We start from the raw sequence: 18,437 nt of genomic DNA, 5'->3' as shown, positions 1-18,437 counted from the left end.
CCGTTGGGTAGTTTCTGAGAATGGATCTGTTAAAGAGGTGATCACCTTCGACCTTCGACACCCCCCACTTTTCCCTTTTCCAACAAATGTCAAAACTAACACCGGCTTCGGAAAGTAATACCCGAGACCTTTCATTTGATACTCCACATGACTAAATTTGGTGAACATAAAATGAACATACCCCGTTTACATTTACGGGGACCACTGCTTAAATTCGACGTAAAAAGATGTAACTCACCGTATGCGTGAGCGTTCACAGTTCCCACATTTCCATCGAGAAAAATGCGTGTGACGGACAGACAGACAGTGAGCCGATTTCAATAAGGTTTTGTTTTACCCAAAACCTTAAAGACTGTTGAATTAAAATTCAGTTCAGCCCACAGTGCCATTCCATATCATTCCATTCCATTGAAGTGTGAATCAAAAAACGCTAAATAAAATACGGCTATGGTGAACCATTTCGGACATTTCGAGCGGAACAGTTTTTGTAAATTAGGCTCAGTTGGCTGCCAAGTGCAGATTTCGTCATCATAGCTGCTATCGACTGTGATTTGACCGCTGGATTTTTTAATACCCTGGAATTAATGTTCCAAATTTGAGCCCTTAGTGATTTAATCTAGATATGCCTTTCTGAGGTTCTATGCTCCTTATTCATATCTATACGGAAAGTTCTAATCTGATTATGAGGCTTCAATTGAAGTTCTTTAAACAAGTATTGCTTAAAGTCCAGGTTTAGGCTAGTGGTATTCTTTGAGTTAGTTTTTAGGAAAACCTTCAGAATTGCCCACATTTTTAATACAAGTTTACATTGTTACCATGAATAATGGCCCCCTTCGACCAAACGGTGAGCCCACTACTTGAGGCTTACTGCTTTTACAGAATTAAGAGCAATGATAATGAAACATAATCATAAATTACTAAAAATACTAATAAGAAGGAAGAGACTAGGGAGCCCCTGGGCACCAGGGCATATCTTCATATATATGTGCATATTTCAGCCTACTCCTCTTTCATGCTTAAGCTGACGAAGGAGAATAATCCGAAGCGTATAGTTCCTTCCTTCTAAGTTACATATCGACATGATTTGAATGAGGTTGAATTTCATCAATTTCATCAATTTCACTATCACACTCTCTCAGGAGCTGCCCACAGGGAGGGGTTCTCTCTCCACTGTTATGGCTCTTGGTGATGGATACCCTGCTGTGGCTCCTGGAGGACAAAAAAGTCTTCGCGCAAGCATTTGCGGACGACCTAGCCGTAATAATTACCGGCAAGTTTGCGGACACAGTATGTGACCGCTTGAATGCAACTCTGCATGTAATCCACAGCTGGTGCCTCCGCAATGGACTCACGGTGAACGCTAGAAAGACTGAACTAGTTATGTTCACTAAGAACGCCAGGTGTGGCAGCTATACGCTACCCACTTTAGCAGGGGCGGAAATCCAGCTGGCACAAACAGTCAAGTACTTAGGAGTACATTTCGACTCCAAGTTAACGTGGAAGCATCATATCCAGGAACAATACCAGAAATCCTGCAGATTGCTCTGGTGCTGTAGGAATGCGATAGGTAAGACCTGGGGACTTTCACCTAAACGGATATATTGGATGTATACATCCATAATAAAACCCATTTTGATGTATGCATGCATCGTCTGGTGGCCAAGACTGAACTTTGCTAACAGCAGGAAGCTGCTAACGCAGATTCAGAGACTTGGTTGCCTAAGTATTACTGGAGCAATGAGTACTACGCCGACTGCGGCACTTGAAGCCATCCTAAATTTACCCCCCATCCACTTGGAGGTGAAACGGAAAGCAGCCAACGACGCATATAGGCTCGATACCATTGGGGCGTGGAAAGGCGGCCAATCCAACGGGCATGCGTCTATATGGAAATTCCTTGAAAAACATCCGGTAGCCCTGATGCCGACCGATCATATGGTTTCCAGATTCGTCTTTGAAAAGACATACACTGTCGTAATCACCGAAAGAGAAGAATGGTCGACAAGTGGCCATGAGTCTTTTCAGATTACAGACCTAATAATCTTCACCGACGGGTCACGGAGGATGGATCGGGTGCAGGCGTGTTCTCGGAGAATCCGATTATAGAACTGGCCCGACCCCTCGGAAAAGTGACGACCATATTCCAGGCGGAGATATATGCCATTTCATTGGCAGCAGAAGAATGTCTGCGACAAAAATGGAGGGGTCGCACCATTCGAATCTGTTCCGACAGTCGGGCGGCATTATCAGCGCTAGATGGCAACAACATATCAAGCCAGTTGGTGTGGAGTTGTCATCAGGTGCTGCTGAAACTTGGTCGACTGAACGAAACATTCCTAATGTGGGTGCCGGGGCACTCTAACATCGCCGGTAATGAGGGGGCTGATAGACTGGCTCGCCGAGGGTCTGGATCCACAATGGTGGGCCCAGAACAAGCTCTTGGAATCCGACCATCTACTGTCAAGTCTACTCTGAAAGGTGAAATTGCAAGGATTCACGCAACCGAGTGGAGAAATTTGGACTCTTGCCGGCAAGCGAAAATCCTTGTGAAGGAGCCTAGGGCCACTAGAGCGGCATTTTTGTTGTCCCTTAAGAAGTGGGACATAAAAACCCTAGTAGGGCTTTTGACGGGACACTGCCCCTTAAACTACCATATGGAAAAGATTGGGGTAGTGGTTTCGGCTGTGTGCAGCCAATGTGAGGAGGAGGAGGAAACTGCCCTGCACTTTTTATGCAGCTGCCCGGCATCCTCAGATCTCAGACGAAGACACCTTGGCAAGGTTTTCTTCAATGAAGAATCTGCACACTCTCTGCCTGTTGAGAATGTTCTCAGATTCGCTAAAGCCTGCGAACACCGTAGGCGGGAAGCCATTGAATAGGCAACTTACGGGGATAGTACAATGGGCCTAATAATGGCCTGAGTGCACGGAGCTGCGGCTCCCCCCATTTAACTAAACTAAAACTAATAAATGTTCTATGTAATCAAAATGCGAAGCGTCCCAGGACCAAGCTGTTTGCTCTTCAACTTTTGGCTGCAATTGCAATGGATCAACTCATCTTCAATTTTCCTTCCTTCGTTCCTTCTTCTTTATTGAATGGCTAAGATCTGCTAGTTTATTTAACTCATATTGAGCAAATTGAGATGAATTCCTACTCCGACTCCCAATACGACATTGGACGGAATCACAGAAATCGCATCCTGAATTTAGTCTTGTCTAATATTCCTGAGAATCGACCCCTTGTTTAAAAATAAAACTTATTAAAATCAGTTTGCCTTTGTCATCTTTTGTTTTTCATTGTTAAAAGATAGAAAAGTACAAATCTACCACTAGCTCCTCCCACACAGTTAGGTGAGACTTTCACTTAGTAAAACCAAGTCCTTCTCCTTATACTCTCCCCACGGAACTACTATCAAGCATTAGGTCACGGGACTCGACGATTTCTTACTTGCGGCTAATTGTGATTTTTTTTCCTTTATTGTTTTATTCTAAATTATTCCTGCTTCAGCTGTTCATGATTGCAACGCCTGTTCGACTTTATATGTATTTTCAAGCCTCCGTTTGCTCCGGCATGAGCAACCCAGTATTTTCAGGTGCTAAGCGACCGTGATAAGCTGAAATCTTCTTACGAATTAAATGGACACATTTTTTCATAGTATTAACCTGAACCTTCAGCTGTCACCACCTTGATGTAGATCATGAGCTTTATCGGGATGGGCGTCCATAAAATCCATCTTCTCCGAAGCGTTCCATTACTATCACTACCACTTGCTCATCTCCAAATTCCAACGATATTTTATTGCGTCCGTTCTCTTCTAATTTAGGTATTATCTGTATAACAAAGTTTAAATCGGCGAGTTTTTCAATGGTTATATTTATCCCTTTTTAAGGTTTTGTGTAAACACAAAATTAAAATCGGTTTACTGTCTGTCCGTCTGTCCGCCTATCTGTCTGTCTGTCCGTCACACGCATTTTTCTCAGAGACGGTTACAGCGATCGACACCAAATTTGGTAGAAAGATGGGAACTGTGAACACTCACGCATACAGTGAGTTACATCATTTTACGATGAATTTAAGGGAGGTCCCCATATATGCAAAGGGGGTGTAAATTTTTTTTTCATCAAATATAGTCATGTGGGATGTCAAATTAAAGGTCTCGGTTAGTACTTTTCGAAGCCGGTTTTAGTTTTGATATTTGTTGGGAGTGCGAGGGGTTGAAAGTGATCATTCCCTTAAGGGGGCCATTCTCAGAAACTACCTAACCGAAAAATCTGAGAAAAATCAGGAGGCTGCCACTATATGGTGCCTGGGCTCCGAAATACCTTCCATACTGATATCTGTACAAATAAAGTTAATAATAGTATTTTACTATAATTTTTAGTAATTGGCTGCAAACCAACCCTAAGTTCATCGTAGCACCACGAAATCTCAACAATCTAGGGTATAACATAGAGAACGATCTCACCAAGTTTGGTGGAAATCGCACTATTACTAACAAAGTTATAATACGTCAAAGTTGTGATTTCTTTGCAAATTCAAGACTATGAATGTCAATATCATCCGAAAGTGGATATTCTCACGCAATATATGCATATATTACGTGCTACTTACTAAGAAATACACAAAACTTTTCGCACCTGAAGTGTCCAGCTTCCGGTTTCTCGACTTGTTCTCTTTACAGGAAGTCCCGCAAGCTCTACCCTTCCTCCATTCTGGCTTTAATTTATCAACCTTATTGACTTGTCCCTGATCTTCATATCCAAACAACCTGAAACTCTCTTTCACAATGTAACTCTATCTATTCCGATGCACGTTACAGCAAGCTGGTTTACAGCATTTTTTTAAATTCAATCACGCATACACTTCCCTGAAGGATCTAATCCATATGACTCGATACTTTCGTTTCCAATATGCAGTCAGTTCGAATGTTTGGATTCATTGTTTTCTTAGAGTACCCAGTCCAAGATTCTGTTATAATAGATGAACTAAACAAAACTTGCGCTTAAAAATATAAAAGAAGGGACCTTCATAGGATATTCAACTGTCCTATGGAGGAATTTTCCACCTTCATAAGACTACAAACATTCTATCGCTGTGGACAGACAAAGAAGGAAAGGCAAATAATCTGTGAAAGTAACCTGGATACAGTGCAATTCTATTCCAGTCCATCAGGGCCTCGGTCAGAGTATTTGCGGCTGTCCTTAATCTCATCCTATTATTTTTCAAGGGTAATTTGACGGTCAGCCGCTTCTGCCTCTTCATCTGCATTATCTGTCGCTTCATATCCTCTTGCCCATCTTTCGGCGGAAGCTCCTGTTACAAAGAAATACTTTCTTGCTTTGGTCGCCAGAAGGGTCGATTCTGGATGTTTGATTACAAAATACCCTTCAAATTATTTTCTTTTTATTGGGTCACAATCCTTTTTTACCTATAACAGTGGCCCATCAAATAAATTGGAAACCTGCCCACGGTATCAAGAGCCGACGAATTTTTATGAGATACTCCGAAGTCTATGACTAATCCATTTTATCACTGTCTTATTCAACTACATAGTCCAGACTGAGAGCTATGTTTTTAGCAGCGTTTGAAGTGGCTTCTCCTGTAAAGTAGCGAGTTGATCATTTTGATCGAATAAGGGCGGGCAAATCCAGCTGAGTCCATCGTAAAATACATTGATTGGTGCATATAATGTTTGCCCTAGTTAACCAATCTATGTATGTCAACAGGATGTTAAGTGGTTTTGTAGTCATCGTCCTCGCAACCTTATTAAGATCAATCAATCTCTCAAACTTAATGCCCAGATCGAAACCCAGACTCTTCTCTTCTCCAACTTACTAGAGACATAAGTTTTGGTAATATGGTTCTTCAGCTTTTGTTGTCTTTTTTTTGGGAGAAAAAAAAACTTCCCAGTTCATTAATTTGACTTTTCGACAATTTTTTTTATTTCTTTTAAATTTTATTTTTCACTTCAGTGTTCCCTTCACTAATCTTAATTTTCCCCGCAACACGCTATATGGAAAATTAGCAATAACATATTCATCCTAACACAAATTTCCTTTTATTTCAAATTTCAGGAGCAAAAAGGTGATATTTCATGTCGGTAATATGTGTTGTTCAGTATTTTGGAAACACTACGTTTTTTTACGTCTTATTAATTTGTTGAATTATCAAAATTGGATTTTTCTGTAAAATATGTGTGTCTAAGTTAAATGTTTTAAGTTATTTTCTCTGATTCTGTAATATCTACATGTGCGAATTACTCGTATATTTTTGGATATTATTTTCTTATCTAGTTCGTTCTGTGTCTTCGCTTTGTTTGTTAGGATAATTAATAGGCGATTCAAGTCGTAGGTTTGGGTAGGTTCAACATTTTTAAGGAAATCAATAGAAAAGTTAGATCGTTCTAAATTCCAAAAATTTCTTAGCGCAATAAAGTGCGAAAATATAATATATGAATTTTCAGATATTACTTCGATTTGTAAAATGTAAATTGAATAGAATTACGATATGTTTGATGGGAATCGTAATATTATCCCCTTTTTGAGTAAAATGATAAATAGGCTTAAAGAATAGTAAATGTAATGTCATTGCTTTTTTGAGGTGGTTTCTGGTATAGATATGGATATTTCGGAACATGTTCCTCAATAACATATCACAAACTGGTAAAAGATCCTTCAAAGGGACTCAAAATGGAAATGGCAGTCGATAACTGTAGTATTTTTTGTATTGTCACTTTTCCAGTAAAATAATAATGTTATTTCAAAATAGTCGAAATACAGTAGTAGGCCTAGAATAGCATAGTGTCTAATCAAATGAATAACAAAATTTCAAAAAATTAGACGACTTAAATCACAAAAGAAATAAAAAATTAACTACAGTGGGCCTTCGTAGTTGAAAATAAAAAAGAAACACTTTTAGTTACTGCAACGGTGAGTATGAACGAACAAAGAAAGTACATAAATTAAAACAATCATAAATAAAAATGTTATCTAAAAAAAACCAACAATTTCTATTCAGCATGTTTTCATAACTTTCATCCTAAAAATATTTTTAGAACTTTTTCAATATTCTTAGATAGTTAACTAAAATATTTTCATAAATTTGAGCAATCATCTGTGGAATTTCAGCTAATTGCGCAATGAATTACTATAATTGCAACTTTAATGCATTCCATTTTTTACTCAATATTTTATCTCTTGGTACGTGTCATACATTCAAGTAATTTAGCTAGAAACGAAGAATAGGTAGATTAATCTTTTTCTAGCACTCATTTACTAATTCTTAGCATGTAAGAGCATGTAGATCAGATTTTTTACATTTCAATTATCTAATATTTCTAGATATTGCATTCATTGAAAGTATCGTGTATATATTATATTCTCATCTTTTACAAATTCAATTAGACGTCTTCAGAATGTTTTTAGTTTGGTCATAATTTTTATGCTTTTCTTTTAATTCTTTTCCTTTTCTCAAAAGAAATACTCTACAGTTTGCACACTCGCTTCCCTATATTTCAAATTAGCGATAGTTCTTCAACACGAGATAGTCGTAAAATGCAAAAGACAATCTCAAAATAGCAACACCTATTGCTAGATGTGCAAAAACTAAATATAGGACAAAACAAGTGAACGACTTGTTGTTATTACACAAAATATAGAAAAAATTCGGAATATACCTATAAAATGGTTGAAATTTATTAGAGTATATTTGGTATACTATATATAGCTGTAAGATGATTAAAAGTACTATAGACTTTTAAATTGGCTTTATAATGTCTCTGATCTTATTACCTGTGATTTTCTTCGTTAACGATTTTCATTGTTTTGTGGAACTCATTAATCAATTTGTGCTTTTTCCTTGGATTAATTGAATTTTGAACAGATGTTAGATCTGCAGGATGTACCGTCTAGACATCCTTCAACCGAATCATTGGCAGGAGATGGACATTTACATCCAGGCCACCCGTACACAAATGGCCATCGAAGGTCACCTAGTTTAAGGTAAGTTTTTTTGAATGAACTCAGAAAGTAATGATCACAACTGCGGTGTTCTGCAAGGAATAAAAGCTCTCTTATTGTAAATCCATAAATTCCATAAATATAACCCTTCCTTCCCTTCCAGACTAATTAAAACAATTTCGAATGAAAGTCGACTTATCTGGTTATCCTTTATTGATATCAATATTTATGCTCAAGTATACTAGCCCGTTGAGAAAATAAATAGGGATGTGTTGCCAAAAAGAGGTCATTTTCGCAGATTATTCTTAACTTTTCAATTGTACTCAAAACCAAAATTATTTCAATAGGATTCCAAATATGTTATTTTTTTAAAAGTTTTGTGTAGAATAAAACCCTATTAAAACCGGTTTACTGTCTGTCTGTTTTTTAAGGAGGTGAAAAGCATCGAAAGCCCCAGTGTGGAACGGGGGGTTATAGCCCTACCGGCTTCCTCCTATGATGAGAATTGTTCTCTCCCTGCCGCTTTTTCCTAAGCGCTGTAACCTTGGAAGGGTATCCACCATGGCCACCCAGAAACTCAGCTAAGCGGTAGTGGACCATGGCTAATCCAAAGCTGGATATTTGAAGTCAGCCTGTGCGCCCCCTCCCATTGTGAAAATTATCCCAACGTTTCTGCCACACCCTCCTAAGTGCGTGCTTTCCAGTTGTATCATCATCGCATCTCCTCAGCTAAAATATCAATGGGCGACTACGAAAACTGCTTCATGTTATTCGAAATGCGCCAGCGACCCTTAACGCACTCAGGCAATATACTGAAAATGAATATTATGGGCCTTTGTGCAAACTGGTGCTGCATACACTAAAATGGATGAACACACTCTAGCTACCAACAGCCTCCTCCAATATTGGAAATCATGCCAGTTAATGCAGCTACAACTTTCTCTGCTTTCTAACCCGGAAGACTTGACCTGTTCCTTGAAGGTCAGTCGATGATCCAATATAATGCCGAGGTATTTGATGCCTTACATGCCCAGATAACATACTTCAGCTGTTTATCTACTACAACAATTGCGGTGTTGTCCACATAGTCGATAAGGGTAGCTTTTCACGGGAGTTTAATGCACAGCACATGGTCATACACCACGTTTCAGCGCAGTGGGCCCAGCACCGATCCTTGAGGTACTCCGCCAGTTGCCAAATATTCAACTGGGCCTACGTCGGTGTCATTGAGGAGCTTTCTATCGAGGAAATAATTCCTGTTGATAAGCGATAATAATAATCGTTGGCGCAACAATCCAATTGGATCAGGGTCTTTAAGACCGTAACGGTACACTACAGTACACTGTAGAAGACAATGTGGCCAGCATTGCGCTCACTCAAGATTATTACCCTGATTTAACTCATTCACAGCTACAAATCCCACTGCCATCATTCAGATTTGAATCGCGACCTTCCGTACGCCAACTTCGTGTTCTAATTACTGAGCTCTCCGAACACACTGCTGGCTTAAGGATGTTATTATATGCTTCCATTGCGCCGAGTTTAAAGCATTCCTCACGTCGAGGGTGACACAGTATTTTTTTACCACTGTGTTTATAGCATCCACCGTGGAGCTTGAAAATCGTTTTACTGTGCGGAAATGACTCCTGCTTCCTCTTTACTTAGGAGCACCCTATTGCATATAATCCGCTCCAGCACTCTTTGGTAGCAGCACCAGCATTTTCTTTTGCCAAAGAGTCCGGAACGTGTCCTCTTCCAAACAGATATTAAAAGTGGCAATGAACTACACCCATCTTGCTTTTATCGTCGCCTTCAAAACCACGTTCGGTATTCCATCCAGCCTGGGTGCTTTCTTAGCCCCCAACTTTTCACAGATAATTGTAAGCCCGTCCTCTGTTATATTTGCAATATCCTCTGGGGTGTGTTCACTTTCGACCCTAATAGTGAATTTTCTTTGCTGTAAAAATAGAGTGCTCATTATTCCAGTCCAGTTTTATAAACTCTTGATCAGCGGGGCTCTACTTTCTTTTTGATTTGGTCATTACCGCTCTATAGGCTCCTCCTCACGGGTTAATGTGGGCCTTTTCACAGAATTCTTTAAAGGAATTCAATTTACTTTGATGAATCCTCCGTTGTCCAGAACTATCCTTAAATATTTCCACATCAAATATCATTGAACTCCACTGCTTCGTCCGGCATGACTTTATATCTCTCGGATGCCCCATTCTCTGTTCTCAATAACACTAAACAGTAAAGCTTGATAGTCGCTATGCATATAGTGTTCACTAACTCGCCAAGTAATGTCCCTCATCAATGCACTGCTTGTTCCACTTTGCAGACCGTTGCAAATATAGCCTATATGAAAACCTTTAATTTTAGCTCTTACGAATCAATTACCAGATGTTAAGGTTATTTTTTTGGATGGATATCGTCCTATCAGCCACTTTTGCCGGTGGCCTATACCGCGTTATTTTTTCCTCTGTATGGTTCACTAATAACCGCCAAGTCCACATCAGGCTCTTGGACTGACTGGCTCAAAAGATCGGGTGTGCGCTCACAGATTAATAAAGCTCCTTTACTCTTTGCTTTTGGTTCCCTCCTATACAACGGGCACTTTTTGCTTCCTGGGGTGTGACCCTTATCACCAAAAACCTGCATCTTTACACAACATGCACTCAGGGTCTTTCTCACGATTTCGTGGTAAGTGTCCTTTTTCCGCACACCGCCTGCATCGGTCAGAGCTGTCGTGCTTGCCTGTGCAAAATTAAGCTATATGAACGTACTGTATACATTTAAATCAGCAGACATTTTCTCCTGAATTATAAAGACAAACCATCCAATCTTGACTTTACCAGCTTCCAGGAATTTGTTTGCCTAAACAGCTGGCAAGCCGTTTACGTGCCACCGTAAACTTTCCGCAAGTACTTTATTACGCCGACATTACCATCTGAAATTTGAAATTGCAGCACCATTTCTCTCCATACATCCTCCTTGGTCGTCATCTCGTCAAGATCTCTGCACTCCACATTTATCTCGTGGGTTAATTGCCTCAGCGTAACCTCCTCAAATTCTGGTAGTTAAGCGTCCTTTCGTCTTGCACCTTCCGAAGTTCCAGGAGCAGTTCTCGCTTCTGCGTTTTTCTGATCCGTGTGACATTGCCTCACAGGCCGCTTAGCATTGGATCTTCCTTGACCTTCCGCATAATCTCAGCGAAAGAGAGGTCACTTCTGCTTTTAATAACAATTGCATCCGGACGGGCCTTCCTTCGTTTCACCTGCTTGGATTTCCAGTTGTCAAAACATTTGCTCCCATCTTCTGGAATTTCATTTGTGAAGCGATTTGACGTCCAAAAGTTACACTCATCCCGTTACTGGTTTTTTGGACCCTCGACTTTTCTTCGGTATTAGAAACTTTACACCAGTATCCTCCATCTCTTTTCTTCTCCTCTTTACGCCCTCTACAATTTTTCACTTTGGACTTGTTTGAGCGGCTCATTCCATCCTTCTGATAGTAATAGGTAGCTGCCGCAATGAGGTCACAGTAGGAAATTGTAACTGTCCTATATTCGCCGCATGCGGTACCTGCCGACCCACCCATGGCGTTTTCGCAAGTGTTTTTATGGTTTTGAACAGCCACCTTAATATACCAGTGAACATTACGCTTCGGCCCACGTATTCGTAGAGTGTATTTACGGTGCTACCAATCTACTTCAGGCAATTTTTCACCCTGAATACTTTTGCTAGCATCGCATCAATTCGTTCGTCGTTGGCATGCGCCGCTTCTTCCTTACTGGGCCCGGTACAGCCTTTGCCACTATCAATACCTGGTCGTTCATGGACCTTAGTGAAGAACCTAACATTTCACCACTTCACTTGAATAGATACAGGTTCTTTACTTCCTCCTGATCATTTGTGCAGTATCTGCTTGTCCCATACTCAACAAGAATTGCGTCAATATGCTCTTGGTTATTCAACATTAGCGGTATTTCGTTTCTTCCTTCCATATTTTTGGTCGAGTATTTGCCCCAAATTCAGGCACAGGCTCGCGTTCACGAGCCATACTCGTTCCAATCGTAAGTTTTCTACTTGCCGCTACCACTGTGCTCCATAGGAAGTGCTATTCATTCAGCTGTCCTTTCGCCTCTTTGAACTGCCCACCTACCAAACAGTAGACAGCCGCGAAAGCTGGACTAGCCCAGATGTTTCCTCTAGTTTAGGGCGTGCTACCTCCACTAAATTGCGGTTGACCCGTTTCGGACGGCCTATCGACGGAGAAGTGACCTCTCTTTCGCTGAGTGGGAAGTACGCTTACAAGGCGATACAGAAATGTCTTCCTTCCTAAAAAAAACCATAAACCACAAAAGGTCATAATTAGATCGTATCATATCTGGGTTATAAACAAGGTTAAAAAGAACTTTAATGCTTGCTAACGCTTAGAGTTTTATTTCCACCAATCAAGGAGGACGTGCTGCTATATTATCTTGCTGGATTAGCCTTTTACATCAGTTGATTGTGCCAGTGTGGTCTGTTTTTAAAACGTCACATACTTTTTGGAACTGTTGACCATGAAGCACATTGTCATTTGCAACTACGAAACGCCCTTATTATTCCATTTTACAGATCCTGATTGAACCACTTTGGCGTGGAGTTTCCTTTATTGACAATTCGTAAAATTTTTAACGAGTACTCGTTTTCGGCTCTTCAAGATGGATAATCGTTTCGCATTTGAAGTAAAATTGAAGTGACTTACTGTAAAACTTAAGGGGGTAATCCTCAGGCAACTGCATACGAAGCCTTGTTTACTATATCGAGATTTTTCGCTTTTATAATACCGCAAAAGCAAATGGCAACACAATGGGTGTACAACAGTCTTTAGTAGTACGGGAAATAAACTAAAAAATTCAGTGGTGATCGCATCATTATTAAAGAAATTATAGCAGGCGAAGATATGATATGATAACTCGTTAAGGAAAAAATATTATTCAGTCATTGGAAAACTTATTATTTAGAAAATCCTGTGAAGGAATATTTTTTCCCCCAAATATATATATACTTTTCTTCCATATTACTTTTCAGACGTAACGGATCACCACTCGCTAGATCGCCTAGTCCTAGACGACGCGGTCACTATATGCACCACCACGATATCGGTTTTTCCGATACAGTATCAAATGTAGTCGAAATGGTTAAGGAGAATCGACATCATCCTTCAAGACATTTCGGACCACATGGTACACGATTCGCCCGAGGTATTTATGCTTAGATAAAAATAGCAAATATTAATGATAATTATGATTAAAACAAAAAACTGCATCCTTCACACATATATTTTTGTTTTGGCCTGAATATATTTTTGTTGACATATGAACTATATAAGAAATTCTAGGACATCAATATGTGAATGTGTTTTTACCACATACGAGTACATATGCATAATTAAGTGTTTAAGATGTAGTGCAATGCATGCATTTTTCATATGTGTTTCTCATCCTCATACAAATAATTTATTTTAAGTTAAGTAAAAAGGATATTACTTGCGTTCATACGCTCTTTATTTCGAAGTAGAGTTGAAGAGAATTTTTGTACGAAACTGAAATTTTAATTTTAATTCAAGTTAACGATTCATAATGCGCCTCCCTTTTATACTGACACAACACCGCGCTCCGTAAGGACCTATATCCAAATTATCTACAACATAGCATAGTGGTCTAGTCTTCTTAGAAGTATTGTTGCAGTTAACTCCGCAAATTTGAACATACATATACAATCAGACCTTAAAAGTGTTGCCCACATAAATGTTTGTTGTTTATTTCAAATTGTATCATTCTTCTGAAGCTTAGTAAAAGTTATGCCTCACGTACAATGGCATTTACTTTCTAGAGTGAAAGCTCTAGCTATTTATAAGAATTCTGCAGCTCCTTGTCCCTTCCCTATAGTTTTTCTCGACAAAAAGAATCAATCAATCAATGCTAGGGTGTCCAGAATGTGTTTTTACCTATTTCCATATTTGTCATTTTCCCAGGTCGAAGGTGTTCTAAGCGTCCCTTAATTTCGTAAAGCGCACTTCAGAGACATGCCATCTTCTACGAGATTGTTTTCTAAATTCCTTTTCTAGCCTTTTTCCCATTTAGTGGGCTCTCAAATCACCATAGCGTACCAAGCCATAAATTTTTAAGGTTTTGTGTGAAAAAAGAACCTTATTGGAATCGATTCGATGTCTGCCTGTTTGTCTGTCTTTTTTTTTACGTGGGAAGATGGAAAGGTTCAAAACCTACCGCAGGCTCCTGCCATACGGTTATGTAAGACTTACTCACTCACTAAAACTACCTCCTTCGCTTACTCCGCGGGACTGCGATTTCGATATTACGTCGCGGGGCAGGATCAGTTATGAACTGCGGTTCCTGCCGCTTACCCCGCGGGACTGCCATTTCAATATTATGTCGCGGGGCAGGATCAGTTATGAACTGCCGCTCCGAAGCTTCTCCCTCCTCAGCAGATTCTGGATCGTCTTCATTAATTTTTGCACCGCCCTCCAAGATGTTTTAGAGGCTAGCATGTGGTTCACGATATTCTCGGGTGTCAACTGTGCCCCGGCGTCAATTTCCGCCTCCGCTCTGTGTGCGGGCAGTTGAAACCAACATGCTCCGCATTCTCCAGAGGTCGTCACGCCCGAAGCGAGCAAGGTATCCAGGGTACCCTCGGTGTCCATTTCGTAATTGAGTTAGGTGGTAAATAACCTTACCGTGCGTTTGATTTATCCATTTAAGGACATCCGGAATCATCCTGTGTGTCCAGCTTCCTTTAAGTGAATCATCCCATCTCTTTCCAAAATAGATTCACTTCGTGCCAATTGCCGACGATAGGTGTAGGACTCGCCAATTGCATATGATGGGTCATAGAGGCATCAAGCCTCGCAAGATTTCGATGGGGATCATGCCTGCTATCACACAGCTGATGTTGTACGGTAAGCGCGCAACGTTCGCAATGCACTCAATCGGTATGGGGCTGCGATTTTTCTTCTATTTGCTTCCAGTTTCAAAGACGGTGCCCGGACTGGATCTGCATAAAGCAAGATGGAGCTGCAACTCTCGAGATCAGGAGCCGACGGCTTTGCCTAGGACCACCTATATTTGATAACATTCTTGCCAAGAATTTAGCCACTCCGGAAGCCTTGGTTGCTAAATTTTCATGGTGGAACTTGAATTTCGTCTTTGGTCAACCATGACTCCCAGGTATTTAAGCGTTGGCTGCGACTGTATGATGTGTTCATCATTCCTGATCTTTATCGACGTTTGCTTCGTTCGCTTGATAATCAAGACTACCTCGGTTTTATGCTCCACGAGTGTCAGACCAACTTCGTCTAGCCAAGATCTGATTTTAAAAATTACCTCGTTTGTGAGTATCTCGATCTCATTAGTATCTTGTGCCACGATACTCACTCCGATATCGTCTGGGAATCCAATGTCACTTCTTTAGGTAGTTGCAACTTTAAAATTCCGTCATACGTTATTATCGACAGAAGAGGACCGAGAACTGATTCTTGTGAAACCCCGCAGGCTGTTGTATACGTCTTAGGTCCATCATTCGAGTCGCAATACAGTATCCTTTCCCGCAGAAATTGCATGACTATATGCACCAGGTATTTAGGAGCGACCAAATTGGCTAAAGCCGCAATTATTTTGCTCCTTTTTGCTGTATTAAAGGCATTCTTCACGTCAAGAGTAACTACTGCGCAAGATTTATTGGCCTCCATTGCTTCTTCCGCAATTTCCGCCACCGTGCTGATGGCATTGACAGTAGATCTTGCCTTTCGGAATCCAAACTGCCTGTCTGAGAGACCACCCTCCTTTTCTGTGATTGATACAAGCCTATTGAAGATGCCCCGCTCATAAAGTTTACCGACGCCGTTTAGCAGGCATATAGGTCTATCAGACGAAAAAGCACCCAAAGGTTTATTTGGCTTCGAGATTAGCACAAGCTTCTGTTTCCTCCACTCTTCCGGGAAAATCCCATCTATGAGCCAACTCGTAAATGTTTCAGCGACCCATCTTGGAATTATTTCGATGGCCACTGTCAGTGCTTTATTCGGAATGCCGTCTAAACCTTGAACTTTATTTTCGGCAACCTCAGGAATTTAACCGGAATCTATCTGGACAGCGGGTAGTTTCGATTCACTTGAAACTTATGGGAAAAGAGTGTTAATGCTATCCCGCAGCAAATCAGGGTTGGTGATCGGCGGTGAGCGCTTTCCCTTGATTGATGCTATAACTGCCTTCCCATGGGTCGAAGTCCGCTTCCTTGCATAACCTCTTGAAGTGTTCAGTTTTACTTTTAGAGATAGCTGTTCGCAATTCTCTCCTCGCCTTCTTATATCGGTCGTGCAACTCTTCAGACTCAGGCCGGTTTCTGCTACGTTGGCTGTGTCTTCTGGCTTTAAGGCATACTTTACGAAGTTCTTCGATATCAGCATTCCACCAGGTCCTTTGCGCTCTTTGTTTCCTATGACCTACTCCAAAAACATGATAATTTACTCTCCCTTAACGGAGCTAAGACTTCATTTTCTTATTGTTATAGTCCTCAATTTCCAATAGACGAGTTTTTGTTATAAGTGTTCTCTTAAATATTTTGCTCATGTCCTCCTCAACGGATTACTTGTTTTAAATTCAAGTAATTTCCAGCCTCATGCTGATAATAATTAATGTCCAGTTATGCTTCCAATTTATCTTGCGGCAAGTTTACACTAAAGCTTTTAATTGTCCGTTTGAGTTTAATGCGTCCCTTAAAAAATTCACTATCACTTCCCATATCCCGCTAAAATTTCAGAAGATTGTTGAACTCTGTAAAGGACCTCATCGACTGATTATAATCATTAAAGACTTCTTATACACAATGAATATGGTTCTAATCTGACACTACTATCAGTTATATCCAATTCACATTTCTTCAACTTTTCAATCAACACGTCTTTATTTAATAGGGAGTTTGCGAATTGGCAGAACTGTTCAGCATTCACAAGATACACAGCCTAACAAAACTGACTGCGCCTGTTGATCGGTCCAAAATCACGGTTTTTGGAGCTATTGTAGCTCGCCAATAGACCATTTCATTAGTAAAAGACTGTATAAATAAGCCCATCCTTCGATACTCCTCGAAGTAAAGTTAAATATAATAATTCACCAATTAGCTACAAAACTTGATAGGGAGTGCCATTACAAACCCACACTGGTTCTCCTAAATACTTTCTTCATTCCGTTTTTTCGCGGTGGCTCGAAGTAACGCGAACTCACTTGATTGCCACTTGGTCTAGTTACACAGTTTTCTTGGGGTGGAAAAAGTACCCGGCGCACAGTAATCGTCTTCTAAGTATAGTAGGATGGCATGCGCCGGGGTCACTTGTCAGGGCACCCGCGAGGGCCTTGGTGTTTTCTCAAAGCCCCCGTGACCTAAGCTTCCAATTCACTTGCCATTCCGTAAGCACTCACTTTCCCCCCTCTAACTCATCAATAGCATGCATTCGGATTACTTGCCAAGATTAGTGCTTCTTACTATGCCACCCGACTCTCCCCTCTAATATGGAATTCTGATATGTCTAGTCCATTATAAACACTAAACTTTTTCCTGGGAAAGTGCTTCTTTTGCATTTAAGAGCCGCCTAAACTAACGGTTCCAGCAGACGACGTATCCTAACATTCATCGGTCAGTTGTTCCATTCAAGAACTCACACATTACAATCCCTGAATAGAATTTTTGTACAATGTCATCTAACTTCCACCACTAGGGTGTCCAGGATTTCATCACAGTCATAGAGTGTTAGGCTGGGATAAGAATAACCACTTTAGATGTCAATTCCTTTCAACTTCGTCCGTATAAATCCAACCTCAGATAAGCACTCTGACTTCCTAAAAGCTATCTTCCTCATTTAATCTCCCACCCAGGTTACATTTGATTTACTAACTATCGACGCATAGTTAGTTTTCCCGCAATTGATCTTGAAGAGTTCGTCGTCCATTCTCCTATATTCCAGACTACCCTTCGTAATATGATAAAAACAAAACAAAGGCATCTATAAAATCACTTTAGTGCTACCTTCATCCCCAATCGTTACATAGCTCAAGCTTTTTTCAATGTTTTCGTTGTCGCCAATTCAGGCGCAGTCTTTAGTGTCAGTCGTTGGACTGACGGATGTAGTTTGAGTGCTACCGTAAACATTCTACAGCCCTTTTATTACCGGCTCGTACAATTCGATTGGCCCCAGTTCTCTTTCCAAGTCTTCGCAAAACCCATACCAAGATAATTTCCTGGTTATTAACGTTTATTTTCGACGTATACCTAAGGAATTCTTGTTTGACCTTAAACTTTACTAACAGTTGTAAACATAGATTTCCCTAGTTTCGTTTCTTCATAGCGGTGACTCTTCTTCTCAGATTGACGAGCTCATAACAAACCCTATATCTTTATTGGAAAATGTCAACACATATTC

The 18,437-nt window shown here is 40.4% G+C and overlaps 1 protein-coding gene across 3 annotated transcripts in view; it reads left to right on the top strand.

Annotated features, from left to right (window-relative positions):
- Positions 1-18,437, top strand: part of LOC119653695 (voltage-dependent calcium channel type A subunit alpha-1) — a 399,598-nt gene that overhangs the window by 348,177 nt on the left and 32,984 nt on the right. For all 3 annotated transcript variants that reach the window (XM_038058565.1, XM_038058567.1, XM_038058568.1), the window contains 3 exons: positions 6,075-6,084; positions 7,882-8,000; positions 13,034-13,206. In XM_038058565.1, coding sequence (XP_037914493.1) covers positions 6,075-6,084; positions 7,882-8,000; positions 13,034-13,206 — 302 coding nt within the window. The remainder of the gene's footprint in view (positions 1-6,074; positions 6,085-7,881; positions 8,001-13,033; positions 13,207-18,437) is intronic.

This window comes from Hermetia illucens, chromosome 4, assembly GCF_905115235.1.
Source record: "Hermetia illucens chromosome 4, iHerIll2.2.curated.20191125, whole genome shotgun sequence".
NCBI classification, from domain to species: Eukaryota; Metazoa; Arthropoda; class Insecta; order Diptera; family Stratiomyidae; genus Hermetia; species Hermetia illucens.
The sequence above is the reverse complement of the archived record's forward strand: the minus strand, read 5'-3'. Positions and strand labels throughout refer to the sequence as shown.